This window comes from Chelonoidis abingdonii, chromosome 12, assembly GCF_003597395.2.
Source record: "Chelonoidis abingdonii isolate Lonesome George chromosome 12, CheloAbing_2.0, whole genome shotgun sequence".
Lineage (NCBI taxonomy): Eukaryota > Metazoa > Chordata > Testudines > Testudinidae > Chelonoidis > Chelonoidis abingdonii.
The window spans coordinates 5,402,578-5,428,147 of NC_133780.1; the positions used below are offsets into that span (position 1 = coordinate 5,402,578).

At 48.0% G+C, this 25,570-nt stretch overlaps 4 protein-coding genes across 4 annotated transcripts in view; 3 read left to right on the plus strand and 1 right to left on the minus strand.

Moving 5' to 3' along the window:
• LOC116836488 (vespryn-21-like) overlaps positions 1-3,421 on the minus strand; it is a 10,461-nt gene extending 7,040 nt beyond the window's left edge. Inside the window, exon 1 of the mRNA XM_032800127.2 lies at positions 3,392-3,421. Within this exon, the coding sequence (XP_032656018.2) occupies positions 3,392-3,421 (30 nt within the window). The remainder of the gene's footprint in view (positions 1-3,391) is intronic.
• Positions 3,422-5,791: 2,370 nt separating this feature from the next.
• LOC116836504 (histone H2B 7-like) lies at positions 5,792-6,157 on the plus strand. The gene has a single exon (XM_032800152.2). It carries the CDS (start codon positions 5,792-5,794, stop codon positions 6,155-6,157), a length of 366 nt encoding a protein of 121 aa, XP_032656043.1.
• Positions 6,158-15,245: 9,088 nt separating this feature from the next.
• On the plus strand, positions 15,246-15,782 carry LOC116836778 (histone H1C-like). Its single transcript, XM_032800669.1, has one exon. The coding sequence runs from the start codon at positions 15,246-15,248 to the stop codon at positions 15,780-15,782; it is 537 nt and encodes a 178-aa protein (XP_032656560.1).
• A 5,367-nt stretch (positions 15,783-21,149) lies between these two features.
• LOC116836774 (zinc finger protein RFP-like) overlaps positions 21,150-25,570 on the plus strand; it is a 31,296-nt gene continuing 26,875 nt past the window's right edge. Inside the window, exon 1 of the mRNA XM_075071623.1 lies at positions 21,150-21,613. Within this exon, the coding sequence (XP_074927724.1) occupies positions 21,194-21,613 (420 nt within the window). The 5' untranslated portion in view covers positions 21,150-21,193. The remainder of the gene's footprint in view (positions 21,614-25,570) is intronic.

The window sequence follows — 25,570 nt, forward strand, 5'->3', positions numbered from 1 at the left end:
GGAAGGGGTTACGTAGGGAGGTGGTGGAATCTCCTTCCTTAAGAGGTTTTTAAGGTCAGGCTTGACAAAGCGCTGGCTGGGATGATTTAGTTGGGGATTGGTCCTGCTTTGAGCAGGGGGTTGGACTAGATGACCTCCTGAGGTCCCTTCCAACCCTGATATTCTATGATTCTAAGGGTCATTCACTGAAGGGTAGAAAATAGTGTTGGTCAAGAAATGTGGCTTTTTATTTGTCTGTTCCCCTTCCCCCTGCACTTGGGTTACTTTTGACACACACAAAAAAGGGGGGAGATTGCCTACATTTTGAGTGGAGAATGTTGCCTTTTTGCAAAAAAACAAAAACAAAAAGAACCACACCCTGAAAACCAGAAAACTCACCCGACAGCAAAACATTTCAGCTGAAAAATGCACCAGATCACACGGGTTTTTGGCCAGCAGCATTGCTGCAAACTGGAAAAAAATTGGGTGAGGATTTTGGGTGACCAAAATAAAATAAATAAATAAATGTTAGGAAAGCAAACAGTCATTTTCCGCGCACACACGCACACACAGAGTGAGTTTAATCAAAAACCCAATTTTCCAGTGAAAAGAGGTTTCGATGGAAATATTTGACCAACCCTAGTAAAAACCATCTCAAGAACGTTGTGATTCTCATTAAAAATCTACATAATAATCTTGTTAAAGACTGAGCCTGTATTGCATAGGCAGGCCAAATAAACAGGGATGGCGGATTGGGGACAGCAGCCTTAGGCACAGTTTATAAGATGATGCAACATATTAGCATCTAGTTTCCTTCTAGGATCCAGGTTCCAGCGCAACAATACCTCATCTGGAAGGAACAATTGCATCTCTCTAGCCCAGCTAGTTTTTCCTGTCCCTAGTGTCACATACTTTCTCTGGGAGGTTTTACCAGTTTAGGGCAGGGACCAATTGTCCTCTGAGAGATGTCAAAGAATAAGTCTGAATCTTCCTCATTTGGAGCATCTTTTCCTGTGTTTTAGGGAGCTTGCAGGGATTAGAACTGGATGAAAAATTGGAGGTGTGGGGAATTGCATAAAAATGAAAATTACAAGTTATTTTAATTTCAAAGTGTTTGGAAATACCCATGTTTAGAACTCCCTTTTTCTCTCTCTCTCAGAAACTTTTTTGGAAACGGTTGAGATCCAATAAAGTGAGTGGTAGGCATGGGCGCCAGGTTTGTATAATTTTTGATGGTGCCCAGAATTGGTCCAAGCAGAACTGTCCTGTCCATAGGACAGACCTGGGCAACCACCCCCGGGCCCCACTCTTTGGGAGGCCCTGTACTTCAGGGGGACACAGGGTCCAGGGCAGCCTGAGGGGTTAGCGGAGGAGCTTGGCGGCAGCAGCAGCAAGCAACCTGGCCCCAGCCCGCCCCGCTCCACTGCTCTCTGTCCCGCCGGCTCCTGGCATCACTTGGGGGGAGGGGGCAGAAGCTGGAAAGAGGCAGGGTAGGGGCTTGGGATGGGGAGAAATGGGGGCAGGGCAGGGGGGAGCAGAGGTGGGAAGAGGCAGGGCAGGCTGGGGCTGGTGCCAGGTCCCCTGCTAACCCTCCAGGCCGCCCTGTACCCCGCCTCACCTATTCCGTCCTATGGATGGGACAGCTCTGAAAATATAAGCCCAAACATTGGTGGAGCTGGTCCCGGAAGCCTAAATATTGGTGGAGCACAGGCCCATATAACTCACTGCCTATGGTGGTAGGTTCTGCAAAATCAGGGGTATTTCTATCAAATACAGAAAAGCAGGGGACAGTGACTTACACAAAGAACCAATATGACACATTTTAAACACAATTCCCCCATGAAATTAACCCCATGAGATGCACCCAGTGCGTGGCTTCATTCTGTTGTGCCTCACTCACTTCACTTTTGTTTCATGTTGTTCCCATTATTTCTGGTGTACGCCTCACACCAGCTGTTGGGTTCTTTGCCTACTTGCTTAAGCAGAAACCACAAGGTATGATGGGTCATTGGCATTTGTCCTGTATTCTTCGTGTACTTTAGCCTTTCGATCACACATTGGATTGGTCAGGGGGGAGGAAAAAAGGAAAAACACCTGGAATGGGGCTTTCAAGCATCTGCTATGGATTAAAAATAAATGTGGAAACCAACCTTCTGCTTCCATTAACATACTGACCTCAAAAGGAGTCCGACACAGCAAACCAGAATGTATTCTAAGAACCCTTTTAATGGGCAATTTCCCAGGCATAGCATAAGTCTACACTGTCATAAAAGACATGCAGCACAGCCAGCCTGGGTTAGCTGACCTGACTGCAGGGCTATACTATTGCGTTGTAAACATATGGGCTTGAGCCAGAGCCTGAGCACTGAGATCCCACAAGAGGGGAAGGTCTCAGAGCCTAGTCCCACACTTCTAGGCTGCAGTTCTAGCCCCGCAGCTCAGGCATGTGTCAATTAACCTGGGTTCTGAGACTTGGTGTTGTGGGTTTTTGTCACAGTGCAGACATAAACCATAGAGTCTAGGCACTCAGGGTATGTCTTCACTACCTGACGGATCCCTCTAGTTACTGGTCCATTAACAAGCCTAATCCTTTGCTACCCAGTAGCGACTGGTGCTTTTAGAGCTGAAGGACTCAGGTTCAAACCTCACTATTTCCATAATTTAAGTGCAGCTTCCTACAGTGGAAGCTTGTGTAGAAGCTGCTCTTTCGTCCCCGCTTCCCTGCTGGGGCTGCTCTCAGAGCAGAGACAGAGCAGGAAAGGGAAGAAGGGGAAGCCGCTATAGTCAGGCCCTTGTTGACCTCACATCCAGCTCTCCAGCCGCACACAGCCAGGGAGAATGGAGGAGACTGTGCCTGTGAGTGGGGATATAGAGCCCCCTATAGTCCAGAGGAGAAGTGACACATTTTAGATGTGTTGCATCTGAAGAAGTGGGTTTTTTACCCACCACGGCTTATGCCCAAATACATCTGTTAGTCTTTAATTGCCACCGGACTCCTTGTTATTTTAGATACACTACCCAGCTGGTAGAAGAAGTAGCCCTAGTATCAACTCCAGCCCTGGAGGAGAAAGGAAGTGGTAGCCTTGAAGAGAGGGGGCTCAGGGGACATTTCTCTGAATGCTGGTATTTAAAACAGCACGTCAATGTCTACTGGAACGAGAGCGTCAGAGTTAAGGCATTTTGGGTGCTGATTCTATTCAATATAGAGAGTTTCTATTCAATGTTGTCTGTGTGAAATGACTGTTTGTGTGACGTAGCTTGCAATTTCCTTAGTCTGTAATGTTTCAATTTGTATTTTTGTGCTGAGTCTTATTTTGATATGAACGTAGCAGCTTTTGCTGGAAGGTAATTAAAGGGGGTTGGGGTTTTTTTTAAGGGGGATTGGAAGAAAAAGTTCCACATGGGAACTTACCCTTTTATATGGTCCCATAGTTGTAATCATTTCTTTCTCTGGGTTAGGTGGTTGGAACAGGTGAAAGAGACAAAATTATAATTCTGTATACTGCAATAGCCCATTGATGTCCAGGGGCTAGATCGCATTAAAAATCCCCATGGAAAATGTTGGCTTTTTATCTCCCATCTCCCCCGATATTTTTCCTTTTGTTTTGTTTTGTTTTTCAGCAACCAAAAATTCTCAGCCAAAAACTGCTGAAAAACAAAAAAACAAATAAACCAAAAGTTTGGCAACAATTTTAAAAAAATGTTTTTGTCTATTTTTTTTGTTTCAGTTTCCTGATTGAACATTGATTTTTTTTCAGTTAAATTAGACAAGTTCTGATGTTGAAAATAATATATAAAAAAAGTTTTGAGGAAAATTGTTTTGACCAGCCCAACTAGAGCCCCAGTGTGTTAAGCTCTTAGTACAAAATACGTCAGGAAAAGACAGCCTCCGCTTCTCAAAATTTATAATCTCAATACACATCTGGAGACAAATGGATACAGGAAAGGGTTGGTGGAGGAGCACAAGTTAACTATAAGATTTCATGCTGCCTGCCTAGTCCATGTTTATGGCGATGTTTTTTAAAATGTGGTTAAGGTATTCCCTTAAAAGTAGATTGAAATTTTTCTGTCAAAACTGGATTTCTTGACGGAAAATTGGGTTTTGGCCAAAAAAAAAAAAAGTTGAAAAATCAAATGCCTGAAAACCAAAATTTGGAAATTGAAAGATTTCCATATGGAAACACTTCTATGGTATCTCAAATGTAGCGGCCCCAGAGAGATACTGGTTGTACTGATGTGGAGAGATGAAAGTTAGAGTTCATGGGACCCTCCCAACCTCTCTGGCCAGCCCCCGCTTAGCAGGAGTCACTGACTGGGAATCTCAGTCTCCTTCCAGTCACTAATTCACTACTTTCATATTGGAGAGACCTGACAGAAAACTAGTTGAGCTGAAAGCCGATCCCAGCATAGACAAATTATTCATAGAATCATAGGGTTGGAAGGGACCTCAGGAGGTCTGCTGCTCCTCTGCTGGACCTGGCTGGAAACTTACCATATTATCGCCAGACCTCTTTTTCTTCTGTGTATGCTGCTCTATATGTGCATAGCCTTTCAGTCACTCAGCCATGTGCCTATATTTGCTCCATCCAGCAGCAGCAGAATCTCCTTTTGGGGAGAATTTTGCACCTAGAGAGTGAAGGGGCAAGAATGAAGCAGACAGCTTTTGTGTGTTATCCATGCCAAGTGAATCGCTATCAGGCAGAGCAACCAACCTACATCTTCCTAGAGAGGTTGATCTTCTCTAGCTATATGCTGGTATATTCTCAGTGATTTAAACAAAAGAACGCCATATTTAATTGGTTTTAATTGTTTAGGTTAAAACTCCTTCCAGTGAAGTCTGATGTCAAGTCAAAAATCTGGGGAAATGAGAAGGGAAGGGGGGAAAGTACAGTATCCAGAAAACAGAAGACAACAGGGGGACTCTCTGGTCAAATGTTTTGAAACCTGGGTGCCTAGAGTTAAAGCCTTAACTACATAAGTAAACTCCAAAATTTTGTAGGCTCCCCATCCTCCCAAAAAAAGTTCTAAGTTATCAGCAGCACCTATTTACCTCAGGAGTAGCTGCTGGTGGACAGTGGTTTTAGAATCAGGACACCTGTTCAGGCACCTAGGAATAGACTTAGAAACCTAACTTTAGACACATAGAGAGAAAGAGAGAGCAAGATTAGATTAAATGATTTTCTCCCAAACAAGTTAATTGTTTAATAAAGGATAGCAGTATCAACAGTTTAAAAAATCCATTCTTTGATCCCTGCAAAAGAAGTCACGTCTCTTTTGTACACATGGTAAGTGCTAATCAAAACGTCTATTTTCTGTCGATATGAAACCGTTCCCTAATAGTCAAAAGGCCAGTGATCAGAACTGCACTGAACTGGTTCTTGTTACATCTGTGACTCACATGTAAAAAGTGAAAATAAAATTATTTTAAAAATACAGGAAAACAAGATAACTTCCAACATGCTAGACATTCTCCAATAGAAATTTAAATAGTAAATATTTTCTGACTTTTACAAACCTTTGTTGGAATCATAGAGGATCAAACCGCTTTGTTAAGAGGGGGCTAATCTAAGAAAAAAAATTGGGAGACTACTAGATTCTATTATATATGCCGCCTTCTCAGTAGCAGATGGTGAACAAAGGTAACCGTCCTGTTCAAGCCATCAGACTGGACGCGCGAACGAGGAGCGGCTTCTAGGTGAGGGAGGACCGAAGACCTTTCAGTCTTCATTCAGGTCGGTCCCCTGTCTATATAAAGAGGAACTTCCAGAACGTTGGGGTCTTTTTATGTTGGTTGGAAACGGGAATGGTGGGAATGTGTGCGTGTGTGCCGAAGAAAGGGGGGAAGAAGCTGATTGTGGAGGGTGCGAAAAAAGTCGATAAGAAGTGGAAGAGGAGCCGCAAAGAGTCTTACTCGATTTACGTCTACAAGGTGTTGAAGCAGGTCCATCCGGACACGGGCATTTCTTCCAAGGCCATGAATATTATGAATTCCTTCGTCTGCGATCTCTTCGAGCGCATCGCCGGAGAGGCGTCCCGCTTGGCTTTATACAACAAAAGATCGACCATTAGTTCCAGAGAGATCCAGACCGCGGTGCGCCTGCTCTTGCCTGGGGAGTTGGCGAAGCACGCCGTGTCAGAAGGCACTAAAGCTGTCACCAAATACAGCAGCTCTAAGTAAAGCCTTGCGTGCTGTGGCTGTGTTAAGGTGAAACCATGCGCCGAATTAAGACCCAAAGGCCCTTTTAAGGGCCACCCACTTTTCCCCTAACAGAGCTGTTCTTAGTAAGGGAAACTAGTGTAGTCAGGTATCAGAGGAGTGGCCGTGAATTAGTTACTGATCGAGATTTTATCAGTTAAATTTTCATAATTCCTGACCATACAGAATTGATAAAAGCAATAGTGAGAAAGCAAACGGCTAAAAAGGTTAATTCTTAACATAACCACCTGTGCAAGTATATGTGGCAATTACCTTTGTTTTATAAAAAGGTGGTTTACGTGCTATAAATTCTTTGCACAGCAGATACTCTAATCTCATAATAACCTTGCCTTTTATATTGAAATACGGGAATCAAACGCAGGTAGAGGATTTTTTTTTAGAAACTTTAACTTGTATTTATGAATATTGAAAAATTCGCAAAGGACTTGGATACCAAGGAGTCTTCATTTCCCAAAGACGAAAAACAGCAGCCCCGAAGCTATAATGAAGCAAAAACACCACAATCCGAATTGAAAGGGGATGGGGAAGGAATAAAGCACAAACTAAAAAACTGCTTTTATCTTCCCCAAAATAACCTGAAGTCACCTGGCTGTTTCTCTCTTTACCACTTCTCAGCAACATGTTAACAAAATGCGCTGATAAATTTCAGTCTGAAATGGTGGTTTTCCTCAGACAATGCAGCCTGCTGTCACTGTCCCTTTCAGGCAGCAAACCAGGCATTATCACTCTTCTGCGGAGCTGTCGCAGGAGCCTGGGCATAGCCGTGGAGTGATGCTAACTAAGCAGCATCCTACTTGTGAATCTACATTTCAGGTGCAGACAGCTCGGAAATACACCAGGTACACTGGGGCAAGATCCACTCACTGCCCGTCCAGATGCGGGAAAACCAACCTTCGCTCAGAAATATACAGAGCGGATGGCGGCTCCTCCTGCTCGAGATCACGGGTGGTGGTTCTAAAACAGCTTTATAAGGTCGGGGCAGCAGCATGCGTGTGATGTCTATCTGATGAGGGAGCGGATCCTTTGTGTTGTGAAAGTCTCCTTCGAAGTCAAATTCCTCCTAAGTCTTCAACTGGAGTTTTTATAAGAAGGGGCCACCTACCTACCTTCCCTGCGCCCCCTCACATATTCTTATCTGCCCTTGAAAACGCAGGAATCTTGGCCCTCCACCCCAGCCAGCCCTGGCTTCAGTTGGGAGTACGGCTGAGGCAGAAACAGTGCAGTCCTGTCCAGCCCTTGAACCCCTCCCCAACCATGGGTAGTCAGGGAAACCTTTTGGGCATCCTACCATGACTGCATTATGGGCAATGCCTGAATGCACATAATACGTGGGGATTTAGGTTGTTTCCAGACTATTTGCACTCTCCTCCACCTGTTACTCACATTAGGGGAGAGGGATAGCTCAGTGGTTTGAGCATTACCCCGCTAAACCCAGGGTTGTGAGTTCCCCCGTTGAGGGGGCCACTTTAGGGATCTAGGGCAAAAATTGTTCCTGCTAGTAAAGGCGGGAGCGGTACTCAATGACCTTTCAAGGTCCCTTCCAGTTCTAGGAGATTGGTATATCTCCTATTACTATGTTATATTCTGAGATAAGGTTGGGAATAATTCTGGGGTTTAAAATGCTCATAGTTCGATACACAAAACTCTTATATTTTCTGGTCATTTGGTCCCCGTATCTGCTTATTTTTCACACTCGTTCCCGTCAGGCAGTGAGAGAGGCTCATCATATTTATCAATACAGTAAAACCAGCCCCCATGGTCTCGCTTCTTTTTAAAGGGCAGGGGAAGACCTTAAAAGCCTATTTCTGGTTTCCCTAGCGCACGCGCTGTTTTCAGTTGAAATCAAAAAGGGAGATTTGCCAGAGCAAGGGCTGCAGTGTTTGGTCCTAAAAAAGGAGACATCAGGGCATTCGTGCTTAAAGCTCTCCTGGAAATGGTTTGGGGTGGCTCTTAAAAGAGCCGTTGTTTCGTTGCGGTGAATCAATAGATCTGTTAAGATTTCCGCTGGGGAGCTATTGCCCCGCGAGCAGAGGAGGCCGCAGAAGTCTTGCCAGCTCCTTTGCCTTCGGCCACGTTCCTCATCTTCCCGGGGGCCTTTGGCCCCGTCCCTTTGCTTTTCTTCTTGATCTTTTTAGCCTCTTTATTGGCAGGCGGCTTTTTATCTGCCTGTCTCTTCTGCTTTGCCGGCTTCTTGGCCTCCTTGGTCTTGGGCAGCTGCAGAATCAGCTGCGTTTTGCCGACCCCTGGTTCTTTGCAGAGCTTGTAGGAGCCGGGAGCTCCAGTCACTCCAGGGACCTTGCACAGGATGTTGTTGGTGACCAGCTTCTTGAGCGCCGCTTTGATGCGGCTTTTGTTCCTCTGGACGTCGACTCCCGTCGCCGCCAGCTCCTTCTCGATGGCCACCAGAGAGAAGCCCTTGCGGCTCTTGGAGAAATCCACGCTCCACAGGATGAGCTGAGCAAAAGCCGGCCGCTGTCTTCGAGGCGGCTTCTTCTTCCTTCTCTTCTTTTTCTTTTGGCTGGCTGGAGCTTCAGCTGCGGCTGGAGCTTCAGGGGTCGTTTGCGCTGCATTCATCTGGTTTAGAGGGGGCGCCACTTCTGCGGCCACCAACACTGCTCCGCTTCCTGTTCCTTGGAAGCCTATTGACTCGTTCCTCCAGGAACTTGCGGCGCAGTCTGTCTCCCACTCGCTGCTCTCGCAGCAGACTGGAAGCCAGGGCTGCTGTCCGCGGCTAATTATAGCCTGGATCCGGACGCAACCGAATCAACCTCCTGCTTCCGCAGCTCTAGGCTCTTCCCCAAACTGCTTCTGTCCAGCACCGAGAACCTGAGTTTCTAAGAGCACACGAGGCCTCCTTTCATTCCACAGACTTCTTGTCCAGATCGGGAGGGTGTTTCAATCCCTGACGTTGGTGTTAAGGCATGAACGTCCTGGTGGTGGTAGGGGGAGAGAGAAAGTGAAAATAAAACCAGCAAAGCCTCGCACGCATTTCCAGCTCTACACTCAGACTGGAGCAGTATCTGATATTTTTCTCTTAAGGAATGTTAAAATTCGCAGCCTTGCCTCTGACAGAAAGAGGACCAGGAATGAATGAAAAATCAACCTATAAAGGAATTCAATAGATGATTCTGTGGAGTGGGGAGGAATTGTTTTTAAATAGAGCAGGTGAATTTATCAGTCAAGATCATCAGGAATCCAATTCCATGCTCTGTGTGTCCCTAAAACTCTGACTGCCAGCTGCTGGGACTGGAAGACGGGATAGATCACTAGGTAAGTGCCTTGTTCTGTCCATTCCTTCTGAAGCATCTGGCATTGGCCATTTCAGAAGACAGGATATTGGGCTAGATGGACCTTTGGTCTGACCCAGTATGACCATTTGTGTTGATAGTGGAGCATGACAGCTTTAGGAGAGAAAAAGCGAGAGAGAAAGAAAAGGGGCTGTCTCACTGGTTCATTTAGGATCCTCATTCTCATTAGCTCAGGGGAGCTAGACTCCTAGTAGCCAATCAGGATGGAGGAACTGCTCAGCTCTAAGGTTATAAGAAAAGTCGCTCAACCATTGTATTCTGTTGAAAGATGGAAAAGGTGATGTTGATAGAGTGTGTAGGGCTGCTTGTGAAGAAAAGAAGTTACCTAGATGAAGTCTTGTTCAGTTGGGTGGGGCCACAGTTCCCTGAGGGTAGGCTACATGAGATGTAGTAGAAATGTTGTCTTTAGATAATTTGGTTGTTGTGCTGAAGTATCTGAGAATGAGCCCTGGGAACAGTGAGAAGAACCAAACTGTTCTGCACCATCCATAGTTTGCTGTCTACAAAAATGGAAGAGCTGAACAAGCTCTTGTGGGGGGCTTGCCCAACATTGAGGTTGTGTTTTTGTGTGACAGCACCACCTAGCAACAGTAGTAACTAACACTGAATGTAGTATCAAGAGCTAAGGCTGTCTGTTTTTTACTTCCTATGACCTTTATAGGAACAGGCATAGCATATTCTCCGTGATACAGATAGGAAGAAACTTCTGATAATGCTTTAATTTTAATCTTAATTTTAGCCAGCTATTGTTAGATATGGGGGTTTCCTTTAAATTTTACCCACATTCTATTTCCTTCATTGATCTATATGATAGAAAACACTCAGAAGGGAGCACTGATTACAGGTAATGCATATCCCACCCATTTACAATGCATATAATTCCATGGTGTGTGCATACAACAAAATAAGGATTTATCTCAGTATGTGGCCAGCTAAGAAGACGCTCCACTGATATCTATGTATATAGGATATGTTCATTTGCACATTTCTGAAAATTTGTTCCTTAAATGAGAAATGTTCAGATACATAAAAGGGAGATTTTCAAAGGTATATGGGGCAGTTAAACTCAATCAGAGTTGGGAGTCTTCATTAGAATTAGACTTTCCTAATTGTTGTTTGTGACTTTGAAACTCTTTCTTTAAAAGTCTGCAAGGACAAAAGGATGCAGAGTTACAGGAGAATTAAGAGCACAGTGATAAAGGATCTCACTGCTATAGGGCTTTTTGTAATGTTTTGGCAGGTGAATGTACTGCTTTTGTCATGCAGTTACACAGCCCAGTTTTGTGACCCATCCCAGGCAGCAACTCATGAATACCTCGGACAACGCCAACGGGGGAACCAGCTCCGTGTCCTGGAGCAGGGAGGGCGAAATGATGGTGCAAATCAGGGCCGGTGCTTTTTTGCGGGCAACTTGAGTGGGGCGGAAGAAACACAGGCTGGGGAGAGGCGCTGGGGCGGGAATAAAGCAGGGGATTGATTCGGTTGGTTCGGGCTCTGCTCTCTGTCTGGCCTCGAGCGGCGGCCGCTGGGCTCAGTGTCAGGGCGGCGGCCCCACGTGCGGGTCTCGGTGCCAGCAGCTGGGATTGGTTCGCAGGGACATGCCCGGTTCGCTTCCTTTCCCTGCGGCTTTTGCGGCTTCTCGCGCGGCTAGGGAGAATCCCCAGAGCAAGAGAAGGAAGAAACCGACTCTCAGCCAAGTCATTCTCCGGGCTGCTGCTGTCCCCGCCGCCGACAGAGGCGCCTCTCTCGCCGCCATCAAGAAGACGCTGGCGGGCGAGAGATACGACGTGCGGAAGAACAACGCCGCATCAAGGCCGTGCTCCGTTCTCTCCTGAGCCAGGGGGGGCTCTGCGTCGGGTCAGCGGCAGCGGCGCCTCGGACTCTTTCAGGCTCCAGCGAGGAGGCCCCGCAGTGAAAGCGGAGAAGAAGGAAACAGCCGCGGCCAAGAGGCGCCAGAGCTCGGCGAAGACAGGAACAGCTGCGCCAGGGCCAAATGACCCCAGGGGGGAAATCAAAGCGGCTCCTGCACGGCCCAAGAGGATCAGCAGGAGCCCGGGCAAAATCAGGGGGACGCTGGCAACGCGCAGGAAGCAAATTTTAGAAGATATTATTAAGGGCGCCTTCCTTCTGGAGTGACGGCCCAGGCCAGGAGCGAGAAACAAAATCCCAACGGTTCTTTTCAGAACCATCCCCCAGGGTTCATCAAAAGAGCGAATGACTTTGCCCTCTGGTGCCGTATTTTGTAACGCGTCTTTTTTGGAGATTAGGGAGGGCTGTGTGTGTTGTATGTATTCCTAGAATAGAAAGCAACCGGCTGCGCTATCACTGATGGATGCATTTTATGATAGGCAGGTCAGGAAAACCAACAAAAGCAGGACAAGGCAGGGAGCTTTCAGGGTTAAGTCAGTTACTTCAATGGCAGGATCTAACTGAAGAGGGGTTGACTTTATTTTGTTGGTTTGTTTTTTTTATTTGGTAAAAATGGCGACTGACCCACATTTACATAGTTTTCACCTTCCCTAACGCCTAGGATCTGGTCCCATTCAAATACAGGAAAAAAAAGTTTTTTTTAAAAAGGTACATTTGTGCTAACGCTCTTTTAGAGAAAGTTTGTTGGGGTGGCTCTTAAAAGAGCCTTTGGATTTATTTATTTTTTCGGTAGAATGAATCAGTAGAATTATGCCTTTCAGGACTTCCCCTCCAGCGATGTTTCCCACTGCATAAAGAATACAGAAGCGACAGTTTCTCCAGTTCCCTCTTTCTGATCCACAAGATCTGCTTTCTTCTTGGCTTTTTTCTTCGCTGCTTTTTTTTTTCCTCTTGATTTTCTCAGCCCCCTGCTTCTTTGGCGATTTGTCCTTCTTCACCAGCTGCGGGGGTAGCTTCGCTTCTGCGATGAGCTTGTAGGAACCCGGGCCCTTAAGCAAGATATTCGTGGAGACCAGCTTTCTGAGCCCCGCTTTGATGCAGGCTTTATTCTTCTTAACATCGAACCCCGCCGCCGCTAGCTCTTTCCTGATGACGCCCAGGGAGATCTCCCCGGAGTGCTGGGAGAAATCCACGGTCTGGAGAATGAAGTGGGGCAAAACCTTCGCGGTCTTTTCGAGCTATCAGCACAGCCTTCCTCTTCTTCCGCTTCGTTCTCTTGCTGGATGGCGCCTGGGAAGGGGCAGCCGGCTGATCTGTGTTCATCTGGGTAGATAAAAGAGGCTCAGCGTTTTCTGTTTTTGATAGTTCTCTGCTTGCTGCGGCGCAGCCTGAAAAATCAAGCTCGTCGCCTTCCTGCACCTCACGTTGCAGCAGACTGAAAGCCGGGCCCGACAGCTGCAGCTCGAGGGGTAGTTATACCCCAGTGTCTGACGCAACCGAATCAACCTGGTTCTATCCCCGCCTCTCTCTGGTCCTCAGCACCAACAACCTGCGTGTTATGCTCGCCTGGTGAAGCTGTTTCAATTCATCAGAGTTTGGTGATCAGATAAACTAAAACAATAAAGAGCTGGCAGAGAAAATATACAAAAATCTCGAATCTGTTCCCTGACCAAGGAAGCCAATAAACAAAAATTGTGATTTTTCTTCAAATTATTGTTACAATTCCATCATTTCTCCAGGATATTCTCTTGAGTAAGGAGAAGAGAAGGGTTTACCCTATGGCACTTTAATTTTATGACAGATACTTTAGAGGCGGGGAAACATTGGTTCTCTTTTTGCTCGGTTTCCCGGAGGAGCTAATGAAAAGGAGAAATGTTTGGATCCTTAATTATATATCAGGAGAGCGAGGCGTGATGGGTAGATACAGAAGTGAAGGGCGAGACCAGTAGTAGCGAAAGGTTGGGTGGTAGGCGGTCTCAAGTTTCCCTTCAGGTCTGCCACTACACACTACTTAATAAATGGAAACTCCGCGCTCCCACGTTTCGTTTTTTTGTAGGGGAAAGAATGGGGGGGGGGACGGGTGTTTGTACAATGAAGAAATGTAGACAGATTCTGGTTGGTGATGTCGCAAAGAAGGGTGCGGGAAAAGAGTAGGAAAGCGTTTTATTCCGCATACCTGTAAGAGATGCTGAAGTAGGTTCACATGGGCACCCAGGCATGTTCTCTAAGGTCCTGAGCATCTTGAATTCTACCGCAAACGATCTGTCTGAGCGCATTGCTACAGAATTTATCGTGCCTGTCCATATACAGCAAGCTCTGGGAAGTCAGCTACAAAGAAGTCGAGGCTGCATGGATCTTGGCCTGAAGCGTGAGTGGGTTTGTCCTCTTCTCTCTCCCTGTAATGCTAAGTATAAAATGATCTTGTTATTTATATAATTATCCAATCCTAAAGTATTTACCTCAATAATTTCGAGTCGTGTAGGGTATTAATTATGTTAAATCATTCTTGTCCGTTTTAAAGTTATTCCTTTTCGATTATATGGTTATGCTGGATGACACCTTAGTCCTGTAATGTGAGACAGCAAATGTAGCACGTGAATTATCAACTTCAATCAAACCACTACTTTTCCCCCCAATAGGCTCCTCCTGAGGACTCGACATTTGAGGCACCCATAGCTTCTAGACACTTTTGCAGATTATAGGCTAATGCCATTAAACCAGACGCATAAAACAGTCGGGATCTGAATTCTTAACACATATAAAGGTTTTAATAAAACGAAATAAAATAAAATATCTCTGTTGTAAAACCTACAGTATGATATCATAATTAGCTTCCCCTTTTACTAAAAACCTATACCTTAAAACAATATAATTACTTTCCAAACACATGAAAATAGTTATTCTTCCTCCCTGTTACATTTATTTCTGCATGTGTATCCCATAGTTTTCTGCAACGTTTGCTCTTTCTGCTGAAGTTAATGGATGTTTTGACATTAATTTCAGCCAGGTGAATGAGAGTAGGATGCATCCCTATATAAATTAAAATAGCAGTACGTTTAAAGTACATTGTAATATTTTACTATGAAAGAAAATGAGAGAGATTGGCCTGCATTGTGCCGGAGGTCAGACTAGATGATCATAATGGTCCCTTTTGACCTTAAAGTCTATGAGTCTATATTTATTTCTCTTTGAAATTAGACAAATCCTCAGAGGCGAATATACGGAAGCCTAGATGTGTTTCTTGTTTGTCTTTGGTAGGGCACTGCACAAAAAAACAAAGAAGGAAATCATTTAATTTCTTTGTGTGGGATACCTCACTCCGCTTTAAGACTATTCCCTCGGTATCTTGAGGGCAGTTACAGAACTGAAATTGTAATTTAAGATTAAACCCAAATTTTGTTTACTTTTGGGGGACAGGGAGATGGATAAATCAAGGGTTTTGTCGATTTCTGGCGCGGGGAGCTCATTCAGTGGATCAAAAAAATGCAGCCAATAAAAACACCGAACAGTCCTAGCTTGGGGACGTCTACGTTAATTGAGCAAAAAGCCAGTGGGACTTTTAAAATTAGAGATCAATGGAGTTTCAGAAACACAGATTTGTGAGACGCTGGGAGTCAAGGAGAGGCTGACTGATTCTGTTGCGTCCGCAGTCGGGGGAGGCGGTGCGCGCGGCGACCTGGTTGAGTCGGTTGCGTCGGGTTCTGCTCTATAAAAAGCCTGGGAGGGGGCCCGAGCGATCAGTTTGGAGCGGACACTCCTGGAAGCTTCGTGGGAGCTTATTGCTTTGCAGATCGGGGGCGGCGGCGCCGCCAGCTGCAGCCGTTGCAGTCGAGCTGCGGCGGTTCTTGTGGCTGTGAATACGCTGGGGAGAAATGCGAAATTTAAGCCCTGCCTCGCAGGCTTCTCCCTCAGAAGTGGCTTTAGCTGCTTTTCTACCCAAGAAGAGAGGGAGGCCGTCTCTCCCCGACCTCATTCTGCGGGCTGTTTGCGTCTCTACAGCCCGCAAGGGCGCCTCTCTGGCTGCCATCAAGAAGGCGCTCTTGGCCGAGGGGTACAACGTGCAGAAGAACAACGGTCGCCTGAAGGCGACGCTCAGCTCTCTCGTTAGCAAAGGGCTGCTGCAGCGGGTGACTGGTAGCGGCGTCTCGGGATCCTTCAGGGTCAACAAGCACCAGAAGAAAGGGGGCGCCTTGAAAGGAACGAAGAAAAAAACGGCCATCAAGAGACCCAAAACCCAGATAGCGGCTAGGAGGTCTCCGAAGAAAATTAACATCGCAGCAGCTAGGAAAGCAAAGGGGCCTGGCAGGGAAACCAAGCCAGCCGTTAAAAAACCCAAGGCTCCCAAAAACCCGGCCAGATCCAAGGGGAGGGCTGCTCCCCGCGGCAAAGTTGCCGTCAAGAGGCATTAAAAACACATTCCTCGTCAACTAATAAACATTAACTCAAAGGCTCTTTTAAGAGCCACCCTCGATATTCACTAAGGGAGCTGGTGTTTCGCCGGGAGAGCTTGGCTGAGCTTTCACCAACAAATACGCTTCTTGGAGAGAAATCTTTGATTTGGAATTTTACTCTGTACATTTTACTAATAAGATTGCATAGGACACCGTAAAAAAATAGAAAAATTCCTACTGGAAAATATTCAAAGTAGATTTTTAAAGTAATAAAATTGTTCTCTGAAAAAAAGTTCCGTGAAAAAAAATCTTCACGTAAACAAAGACTTTAAAATGATCGTTTTACGCCGTAGTAATGATCAACATTGTAACCTCAATACACTTTTATTAGGAACTTTATATCCCCGTTTGTCTCTTCAACAACGATTTTAGCTGAGAACTAGAGCCCGGGCGGTCGCTGGCCCCTGTTTCCTATCAGGTCCGCCAAAGTGCTAACGTACTGGCCAATGAACGTGCAGGCCTCCTTCCGCTGCCCCGCCCCTGTTCTCCCCCACAAACGCTCTGCCAATTATTCGTCTTTTCATCCTATTAGTAGCTGCCCTTGCGGCTATACATGAACTCAACGTTGTATCGTATTTCCCGTTGTGGTTATTTGTGGTTTCTTTGTTTTTGTGGTGTAGCGATGGTGAGACATTCACTGTCTGGTTGTGGTGAGAACAAGACAGATTGCTCGGAAATCTACTTGTGGGGAGATGCCGCAGAATCAGCTACAGGCACCTAACACTCTTCGGAAGAATGATCTTGCTGCAAGGGGACGAAAAAGATTAATCGGTATCGAGTTAGCATTTGTGGCGCTGCAGGAGGTTTGCTATTGCGGCTGCTCCCTAAACTGCTTTTCTGGCTAGTGCCTGCTCAGAAAAGTCGCTCGGGATTTCAAGAGCGACCTTCGTTTACAGAGCTCCGCTGTCCTGATCCTGTAAAAACAACAATCTCGTGTTCTTATTAGAAGACAGTGATTTGTGAGCTGTTCCACTAAGCGAGACACCTTCCTTCCCACCGGCAGATGTCCGAGTGATCCGCTTTGTTCTCCTTACAGTAGCGGGATATAGTTTGGCTCCTTTAGGAACATTCATGGATTCATGAACAAGGCGCTGTGTTCTTGCTACCACCTTAGAGAGCAATGTAGGAATGAAGCAAAGATCCTTTGCTGGGCCACAGCACTTCCCTTGTACAGTATTAAGAGGGGAACAAAAGAAAAGACCCCCCCCCCCACACACACACACTTACACTTTTTTGGGTCCTTCCTTGGGTTCTGGTTTCTTTATTCATGAGCGACATGATAAAAAAAGGCATCTCCCCCCCCCCCTTTGGGGCATAGCACATGTGCTTTGTAATGGATAGAGGTAAAATTAAGCGATTATTTTAGTAAACATTTCACTGTATTGACACATCAAACTGAAACCTGGCTCAGCAAGGAAGCCCAACTATGCTAGGCGCGGTCAAACCAGACAGCCCCGGTCCCTGTGAGTTTCTAAGTAAGAGCGGGAGCAAGGTCACCTTTCCATCCTCCCCCCTCAATGAAACAAGTCCATATTTTCCTTCAAAAGTCAGCGTCGTTTGATTGGTTTCCCAAACAAACCAATGAAAAGGCGAACGGGCGGATCGCTTCCTTTTATTTCCATATCCACGTAGCGAGGAGTGGCTGTTCGCAGCTGGAACACGCCAGGGGGCAGTGTTACCTGGGGGCCGCAGGGTAAGAGGTCTCAGTCTTCCTTCAGGTCCTGCACATGAACTATAAAAGGAGCTCGGGCTAGCGTGGTGTTTGGTTGTCTACGTAGAGAAGCAGGGGACTAGAAAGAGAAGGAAGTGTAGAGTGGTAGGAAGAAAGCAGTTGAGGAAACTGTCTACTAGTTGTTTGTTGGTAATGAAGTATGGAAAAGTTCTATGATTTAGCTGTCTAAGGGACTATAAGTAACTGGTTTTCTAGACACGGGTTTATTTTCAAAGGTTACAAGTGTTATAAATTTATAGGTGGCTTGGTCCCATAAGTGCTTGATCACGAACTTTAAGAAAGACCCTGACTGTGGTGTGCTTATTACTGTGTGTAGAGCTATCTAAACATATTTCTATTTAAAAGTACTAAGGTTGATGCTAAATGTACCATCTCTAAGCAAAGTGCTGTAGTTAGCTATTTGAAATAATTAGATTCCAAACACACTTTTAAGGATCACCCCTATTTCCTACTACCTTTTTTTAAAAAAGTTTGTCCAGTAGACTCTGATTGACAAATGTTATTGCAGTACTAATTACAAATTTGTGAAGTGTAGCAAATGTTTATATAGACTAAGCCTGTAAAATTTTGGCATTTATAGGTCCTATTCCTGAGAATCTGTCTCTTACTGTGGGGGGAAAACCTTGGGGGAATGGTGGTGCTGCATCACAAAGCATAGCTTGATCAAAGTTCCTTGAATGCAGGACAATTCCAGGGCAACTAGCCCCATCTTGGCATGGTTGCCTTTGCAGCCCTGTGTTACAGGAAGTGGCAGGGAAGCCCCATTTTCTTCTTGAGCAAGCCATGTCCCTGCCCCATGCCTCAGTTTCCTCACCTGTACAATGAGTATAATGCTACGGCCTGGCTTTGTAAAGAACTTGGGCTTTACTGATGCAAAGTGCTAGGCAGGAGCAAGATTTGTTATCTGTCAGGAACAGCAGCAGTGAGCTCTCTCCCTTGGGGAGCAGCAGGAAGCATCTCTGTCCTGCAGAAAGGCAGTACGGGGGTACTGCTTCACATCCCCACACATACATACGTATGCAGCTGAGATGTCTTTGCTTGGTGGTGGGGGGAGGCTGTGTATTCCGTTCTTACCACAGACAGAATCCCCTGCTGGGGTGGGGTTGGTAACTGGCCCCTCCTCCCCAAGGACAGGGGCAGGGCATTAACATCTCATTGAGTTGCACAAGGTGGTTCCCCACACTCAGAGCTATTCTCTCAAGTTTTCTGAAAATTTGGGCACATGTTGCTCCATTGGTTAAACTCAGGGCAGATCTCCTCTCCTACCCCCGGAGCTATTGTCTCAGGCTCTCTACAGCCTCAGGCAGACGTCACTGCCAAGGTGACCACATTTTTGAGGTTTCCTCAACCACGAGGGCTAGGTTTTTTTGCAGTCTCTAGTAGCTTATTCATTAATCACACCCTGCCCAAATACTATAACACTTCTCTTCCCCCCCCCCCCCACCCCCAGAAGAGTAAGCCTAATAAATGAACCAAAGTAATGGGCAAAGCTGGTAACACCCCATGAGATGAAGGTGAGGAAGAATTTTAAGTGAAAGAAATTTACGTAAAGCCAAAAATCAGACATCCTAAATTCTTCCACTTCATGTCCAGAATTTTGCATATGGCATCTGGGGAATCCAAAGCACATAGCTTTGGGTGTGTATCTGTTTGTCTGTAGTGGGGCCTGCACAACTCCATGTAAATGAGGTGTGTAAGCTTTCTAATAGTGGCCTCTCGGGTCGGTCTTTCAGGGTACAGCTACACAGATTAAAAGATCTCTGGCATGGCATGGCTGCAGCTGACTGCGGTCAACTGACTCAGGATCATGGGGCTCAGGCTGCAGGGCTAAAAATTGCTGTGTAGACATTCGGGTTTGGGCTGGTGGTGCCCGAGCCGAACATCTACCCAGCAATTTTGCATCCCTGGAGCAAGAGCTTTGTGATCGGGACTTAGTTGACCTGGGGGACCCGTGTGTTTTTTTATCCCTGTGTAGACATACCATTATAGGGCTGGTTTGAAAAAAAATTGTAAACATTTTTGGGAAAAAAAAAAAACCACCAACCAACCAAAAACTTTTGAATAAAAGGCTGGTCTAAGGACAGTTTTTTATACTTGTTTTGCTATTTAAATCAGTATAAAAACTGTTGGACAAGCTTGAATTTTTGGTTCCATTTGAAATTTCTTTCGGGGTTTGGACAAAACTCGTTTCAGTTTGTTTTGTTTTGTACTGAAAATGTTCACTTTGGTTTGTGTGTGAATGGTCATTTTGTTCATGAAGCTCTCTTTCCATCCCCGCCCCCGCTAAGGTGACCAGATGTCCCGATTTTATAGGGACAGTCCTGATTTTTGGGTCTTTTTCTTACATAGGCTCCTATTACCCCCCACCCCCGTCATGATTTTTCCCAATTGCTGTCTGGTCACCCTAGCCCCCGTCCCCCCACAGCTCCAGGTAAAGGGCTCTGCACAGCCAACCCTGAGCTATCCTAGCAAGGGATCATCGTAAGGAAACAGACCTGTGTTAGCTCAAGACACAAGGAGGGAGAAGTTTGCTGTTTCCCTGCTCTCTGGAAGGGGAGAACTTGCTCCCACTGGGATGAGTTTAACCTATTCTCTGCCTCCAAGACAGCACCAGCTCAGGGGACAGAGAGGAGAGCCTGTACTGCAGACACCACCAAAGAGATACAGTACACTTCCCGTTGCCGGGACTGTCTGTCTGTGCTACCTCCCTTGGGTCCCCCAAATAAACCGATTGTGCTAGAGCTCCATTGCATCATGCTGTATCCCAGGGATTTTTAAACTGAGGGTAGTGACCCCTCAGGGGGTTGCAAGGTGGTTACACGGAGGTCATGATCTGTCAACTCCCCCTGAGCCCCCATTAAATTAAATTAACCCCCCATTTTTAATTGATATGGGGGCATCACACTTAGAGGCTTGCTATGTGAACCAATACAAAAAGTTTGAAAATCACTGCTAGTCAGTCCCTTCCTCAGTCCTGTTGTCTTGGCTGTGATACCAGCTGTGCTCTGCCCCCAGACAGACTTACGCCGCTTTGGTCCTTTATCTTGCAGTCCCCCAGCAGAGACAAGGTGGGTGAGGTAATAACTTTTATTGGACCAACTTCTGTTGCATGAGCGAGACCAGGGCCGTCCCTAGCTATTCTGGGGCCCTACGCAGCCCCCCCCCCCCATTGGGGAGGGTGTAGGGTCCCAGGCCTCTGCAGGGAAGGGGGACACTAGCCCCAGGCCTCCATGGGGAGGGATGGAGCTGGCTTGGGGAGTAGGGGGAAACCACCCCCCAGTACTCACCAGCAGCAGAGCTGGGGCCAGTCGCTGCACTTCCAGCCACCTGTGAGTGCAGGACTGGCCCTGCTGTGGTACTCAAGGGAGTGAGGGCAGAGCAGGGGCAGGGGCCATGGGGAAGAGGCAGAGCAGGGGCTGGAGCAGCATGCAGCTGCACAGGGCACCAAGAAATTGTGTGCCCTACACAGCAAGGCAGCCTGTGGAGCTGTCACCAGGAAGCTGCAGTTCTGAATCATGACTCAACTCCACGTAAAGCCTGTTTACAGGAAGGGAAACTCCTCTTTCTCGTCCAAGGGTCAGCACGTTTCAGGGAACAGGGAAGTGAAATTAAACTGCTCTCCTGCCTGGGATAAGCCATGGCTGCTGCTGCAAAGGCAAGGCAAAGCCTCCAGGATGAAGCTTCTTGTTCCATCTGCCTGGAATATTTTAATGATCCCGTGACTATAGATTGTGGGCACAATTTCTGCCGAGCCTGCATCACCCAGTGCTGGGAGGGATCTGATAAAGACATCTCCTGTCCACAGTGCAGAGCGACCTTTCCCCAGAGGAACCTCAGGCCGAACTGGCAGCTGGCCAACGTGGTAGAAATAGCCAAGCAGCTACATTTGCAATTGACAAAAGATGCCAGAGCCGGGAGAGAGTGTGAGAAACACCAGGAGGCTCTGAAACTCTTCTGTCAAGAGGATCAGTCCCCCATCTGCGTGGTGTGCGACAGGTCCAAGGAGCACAGGGCTCACACGGTGGTTCCTGCAGAGGAGGCCGCCCAGGAGTACAAGGTAGGAAGGAATCCTTGTCCAGCACAGCTGTCTGATATTACTACCCCTCATCGTGTGAGCTGTTCTATGCATCAGGCACGGACCGGGGGGAGGGAGCAGTGCCAACTTGAAACAGCGTTGTGCCCTTGGGATTCTGGGCCGGACAGAGACCCCTGGTGTATTTTAGAGCAGTGCTTCTCCACCTGGGGTTTCTGTCCCCCTGGGGGGGTACGCAGAAGTCTTCTAGGGGGCACATCAACTCCTCTAGAGATCAGCCTAGTTTTACAACAGGCTACATAAAAAGCACCAGCGAAGTCAGTACAAATGAAAATTGCAGACAGACGCTGACGTGTTTATACTGCTCTACAGACTATACACTGAAATGGAAGCACAGTATTTATATGCCAATCGATTTTATTTTATAATTCAGTGGTAAATATGAGACAGTCAGCAATTGTTCAGTACTAGCGGCTGTGACACTTTTGTATTTTTATGTCTTAGTTTGTAAGCAAGTCGTTTGTAAATGAGGGGAAACTTGGGGGTAGGCCAGACAAATCAGCCTCCTGAGAGGGGGACAGTGGTCTGGAAAGGTTGGGAACCGTTGGGTTAGAGGATCCCTCTGGATTCCACATCAGTGCTCTAGTGACAGGGGCATCCCTCACCTCCTGTAATGGCGTCCTAACATCTGCAGGACTGGCATTCTCCTTCCATGTGCCAGAGCCCCGTGTTGGCCTGAGTTTGAAAGTTATAGAGGAGTAACCACAACTTTTTCCTATACCCCCTCGAGGCCCCTCTGTGTTCCGGCAGCCCTACCTGGGCGACGTATGGGTGAGGCTGCGAGTCTGTGACGGAGGTCACAAAATTCTGTGACTTTTCATGAGCTCCGTGGCTTTTGCAGTGGCTGGTGCTGGGGCAGGGGCCGGCAGCAGTTGTTTCGGTGTGTGGGAGGGGGCTAGGGGCAGGGGGTTGGGAGTGTGGGAGGCGCTTAGCTCGCGGTGAGGGGGCTCCCCGGCTCCCACTGGTATGGCCCTGCAGCTCCTAGGCAGCGGGGGGAGAAGGGGGAGAGGGTTCCATGCCACACGCTGCTGGTGCCCGCGGTCCCCACCCCTGCAGCTCCCATTGGCTGCAGTTCCTGGCCAATGGGAGCTGCGGTAGCTTGCACTTGTGGCAGGAGCAGCACGCTGAAGCCCCCGATCTCTCCACTGCCTAGGAGCTGCAGGAATGCGGAGCCGGGCAGGGAGCCCCTGCCAGCCCCGCCAACCTTCCCCCCACACCACCGCAGGGGTCCCAGGCTGCGCATTGTGGCCTCCAGCACCAGAGGGGGTCCCTGGTCACCTCTCCCAGCACCCACAATGCCCCCGGACCATGACCTGTCCATGACTTTTACTAAAAAATACCCGTGACCAAAATATAGGCTTCCATATGGGCAGCTCCCTGAGCCAGCAAGTCCCAAGGGTCGCCTCCTGATACGAACCAGGGCTTGGAGCCAGAGGCAAATTTGCCATGAAATAAACCGTGAGGTGGCATGGGGCACCCAGAGACAGGGAGTACCCAAAATGCAGAGTCAGTCTCATCCTACAACCTGCCCCCAAGTCCCTGCTGGCGGCACAGCAGGGCTCAGGCAGGCTGCCTGCATTCTGTGGCTGGTGGCCTAATGCCGCTCCCAGAAGCCAACGGCTGATGGCAGGTCTCCGCACACCCCCGGCGGGGGAGAGGCGGCTCCACACACAGCCCCCACCCAGGCAGCACACGGAGACCCACTGCCCCCGTCCCCCAAGGGGCATGCAGAGACATGCTAGCAGCAATGCAGCAGGGCTAAGGCGGCTCCCTGCCCACGCTGCCTCCCTCCCTCCCTCCGCACTGTGCTGTTTCCGGAAGCGACCAGCATGTGTCTGCGGCCTCTAGGAAATGGTGTGTCCACGCGTTGCCCCTGCCCTGGGTGCTGTTTCTGCAGCTCCCATTGGCCAGGAACTGCAGCCAATGGGAGCAGCTCACAGAGACCCCCCCACACACCCCCCCGCTCAGGAGCTGCTGCCAAAGGGGTGTGCCAGTCGCTTTGGGAGCTGTGCTGCCCAAGGTAAGTGCCGCACCCCTGACACCTCCCACAGCCCAACCCTCTGCCCCAGCCCAGAGTCTGCACCCAGCGCCCAAATTTCCTCCCAACGCCCGCACCCCACACCCCCTCCTACACCCCAACCTACCGCCCCAGCCCAGAGCCCGCACCCAGCACCCAAACTCCCTCCCAGAGCCCGACCCCTATACTCCTCCTGCACTCCAACCCCCTACCCCAATCAAGGTACCTCACTTTATTTTCATTTACTTTCTATTACTTATAATATAGGAGGAGGATGAAGAAAGAAGAGAATGAAAAACGAGTGGGGGAGATAAGAGAGAATGTTCTTTCTTGGCTGGGTCCTGGTGGTGGTGGGGGTGGGAAATGAAGCTGCGCACTGGGCCCCACTAACTCTAAATCCACCACTGTTTGGAACACATGCTGGAGTTTTAGTGTCAGTGTCCTGTCCTGCCACAGATTTACTGTGTGACCTAAAGCAAGTCCCTTAGCCTCTCCGTAAAACAGGGAGAACAGCACTTTTCTGTGTCGGTGGTGCCAGGACTGTGAGGTGCTCAGACCCAATGGGCGTGGGGGCCGTGTAAGGACCTAAAGACTTGTCTACATGGGGAAATAGTGTAATTATACTGCTATAACTACAGCAGGAAAACTCCCTGTGTGGGCCCTCAGGGTGTGTCTACACATACACAGCAATCAGGAGGCGTGATGGGGGATGGCAGCATGTGTAGACATGCCTGAGCTAGCTTGCTGAACACACTGAGGCCACCCAAGTTCGGTCCTGTGCAGTACATACTTAGAAAACTAGCTGGGGCTGGGGTGGCTAGGCTGTTATTTGTAGTGACCCGGGGTAACGCCAACCTACCCCGGTGGCCAGGATCAAACCTGGGACCTCTGGAACTTAAAGCATGAGCCACTGCTGCATGAGCTAAAAAGACACATGTTTCTGAGCCAGGGCCATAGGAGGGTCAGCAATCTCTAGCTCAGTTGTCCCCAAACCTTGGGGCATGCCCCCTCAGGAAGGAGCATCTGGAGGGAGTGCAGGGTGGGACACTGAACTCCACTTTGCTCCCAGCTCCGCTCCGGCCTGGCCCCCCAGGCCCCAGCCCCAGCTGTGGCCCCCGACCCCAGTAGGTTGCCAGGTTATCCGCAGTAACCAGTATCTGCCACTGGGGAGCAGGAAGAACAGCTGCTGCTGGAGCCTGGAGTAGCACTCAGCAGTGGCTCCAGCGGGGAGAGGTACCGGAGGCTTTCCCGTCCTGCCCCAATCACTCCCCCCACAGGGGGGGCATTGACTGGGTAACGGGGGTGTGATCAAAGAAGTTTGGGGACCACTGCTCTAGGTGGTCTAGCTGTCACTAGGGGGGGACAAAGCACCACAGCAAACAGGCCTGGATTACACCAGCTCAGTCAAAACTAACTCAGGCTATTTGTGCTGTCCTGCCTGCGGTGAAGACATACCCTCTTATCCCAGAATAACAGCGTCCATACAGGGAGTTATACTGGTGTAACTACGCAAGTATAATTGTAGCAGTGTAGTTAGGTCATCAAACTTCCCTGTGTAGACAAGGCCTCAAATAAGTAAATAGATTAGATGGATACGCCCCCTTCACTGGAAAAATAAAAGGAGGATTCTTAAGTTGAGGTGAAAGTCTGTTGTCATTTTAACACAAATTAGCAGGTCAAGTGTAAAGCCCGGGCCCCTTCTCTGGTCGGGAACCTGTGTGAAAGCTACAGCTGCACTCGGTTTCCATGGGGAGGCTGGAGACTGACCCCTGCTGGCCACAGAGATGAATTCCAACCCTGTGTCCCAGCTATCCCTTAGCATAGCCCCTTTCCCAGCCCCTTTATAATCTCCCCTCAATGAGTGGAGAAAATTTGAAATAGATGAGAAGAGAGCAAGTCTCCCT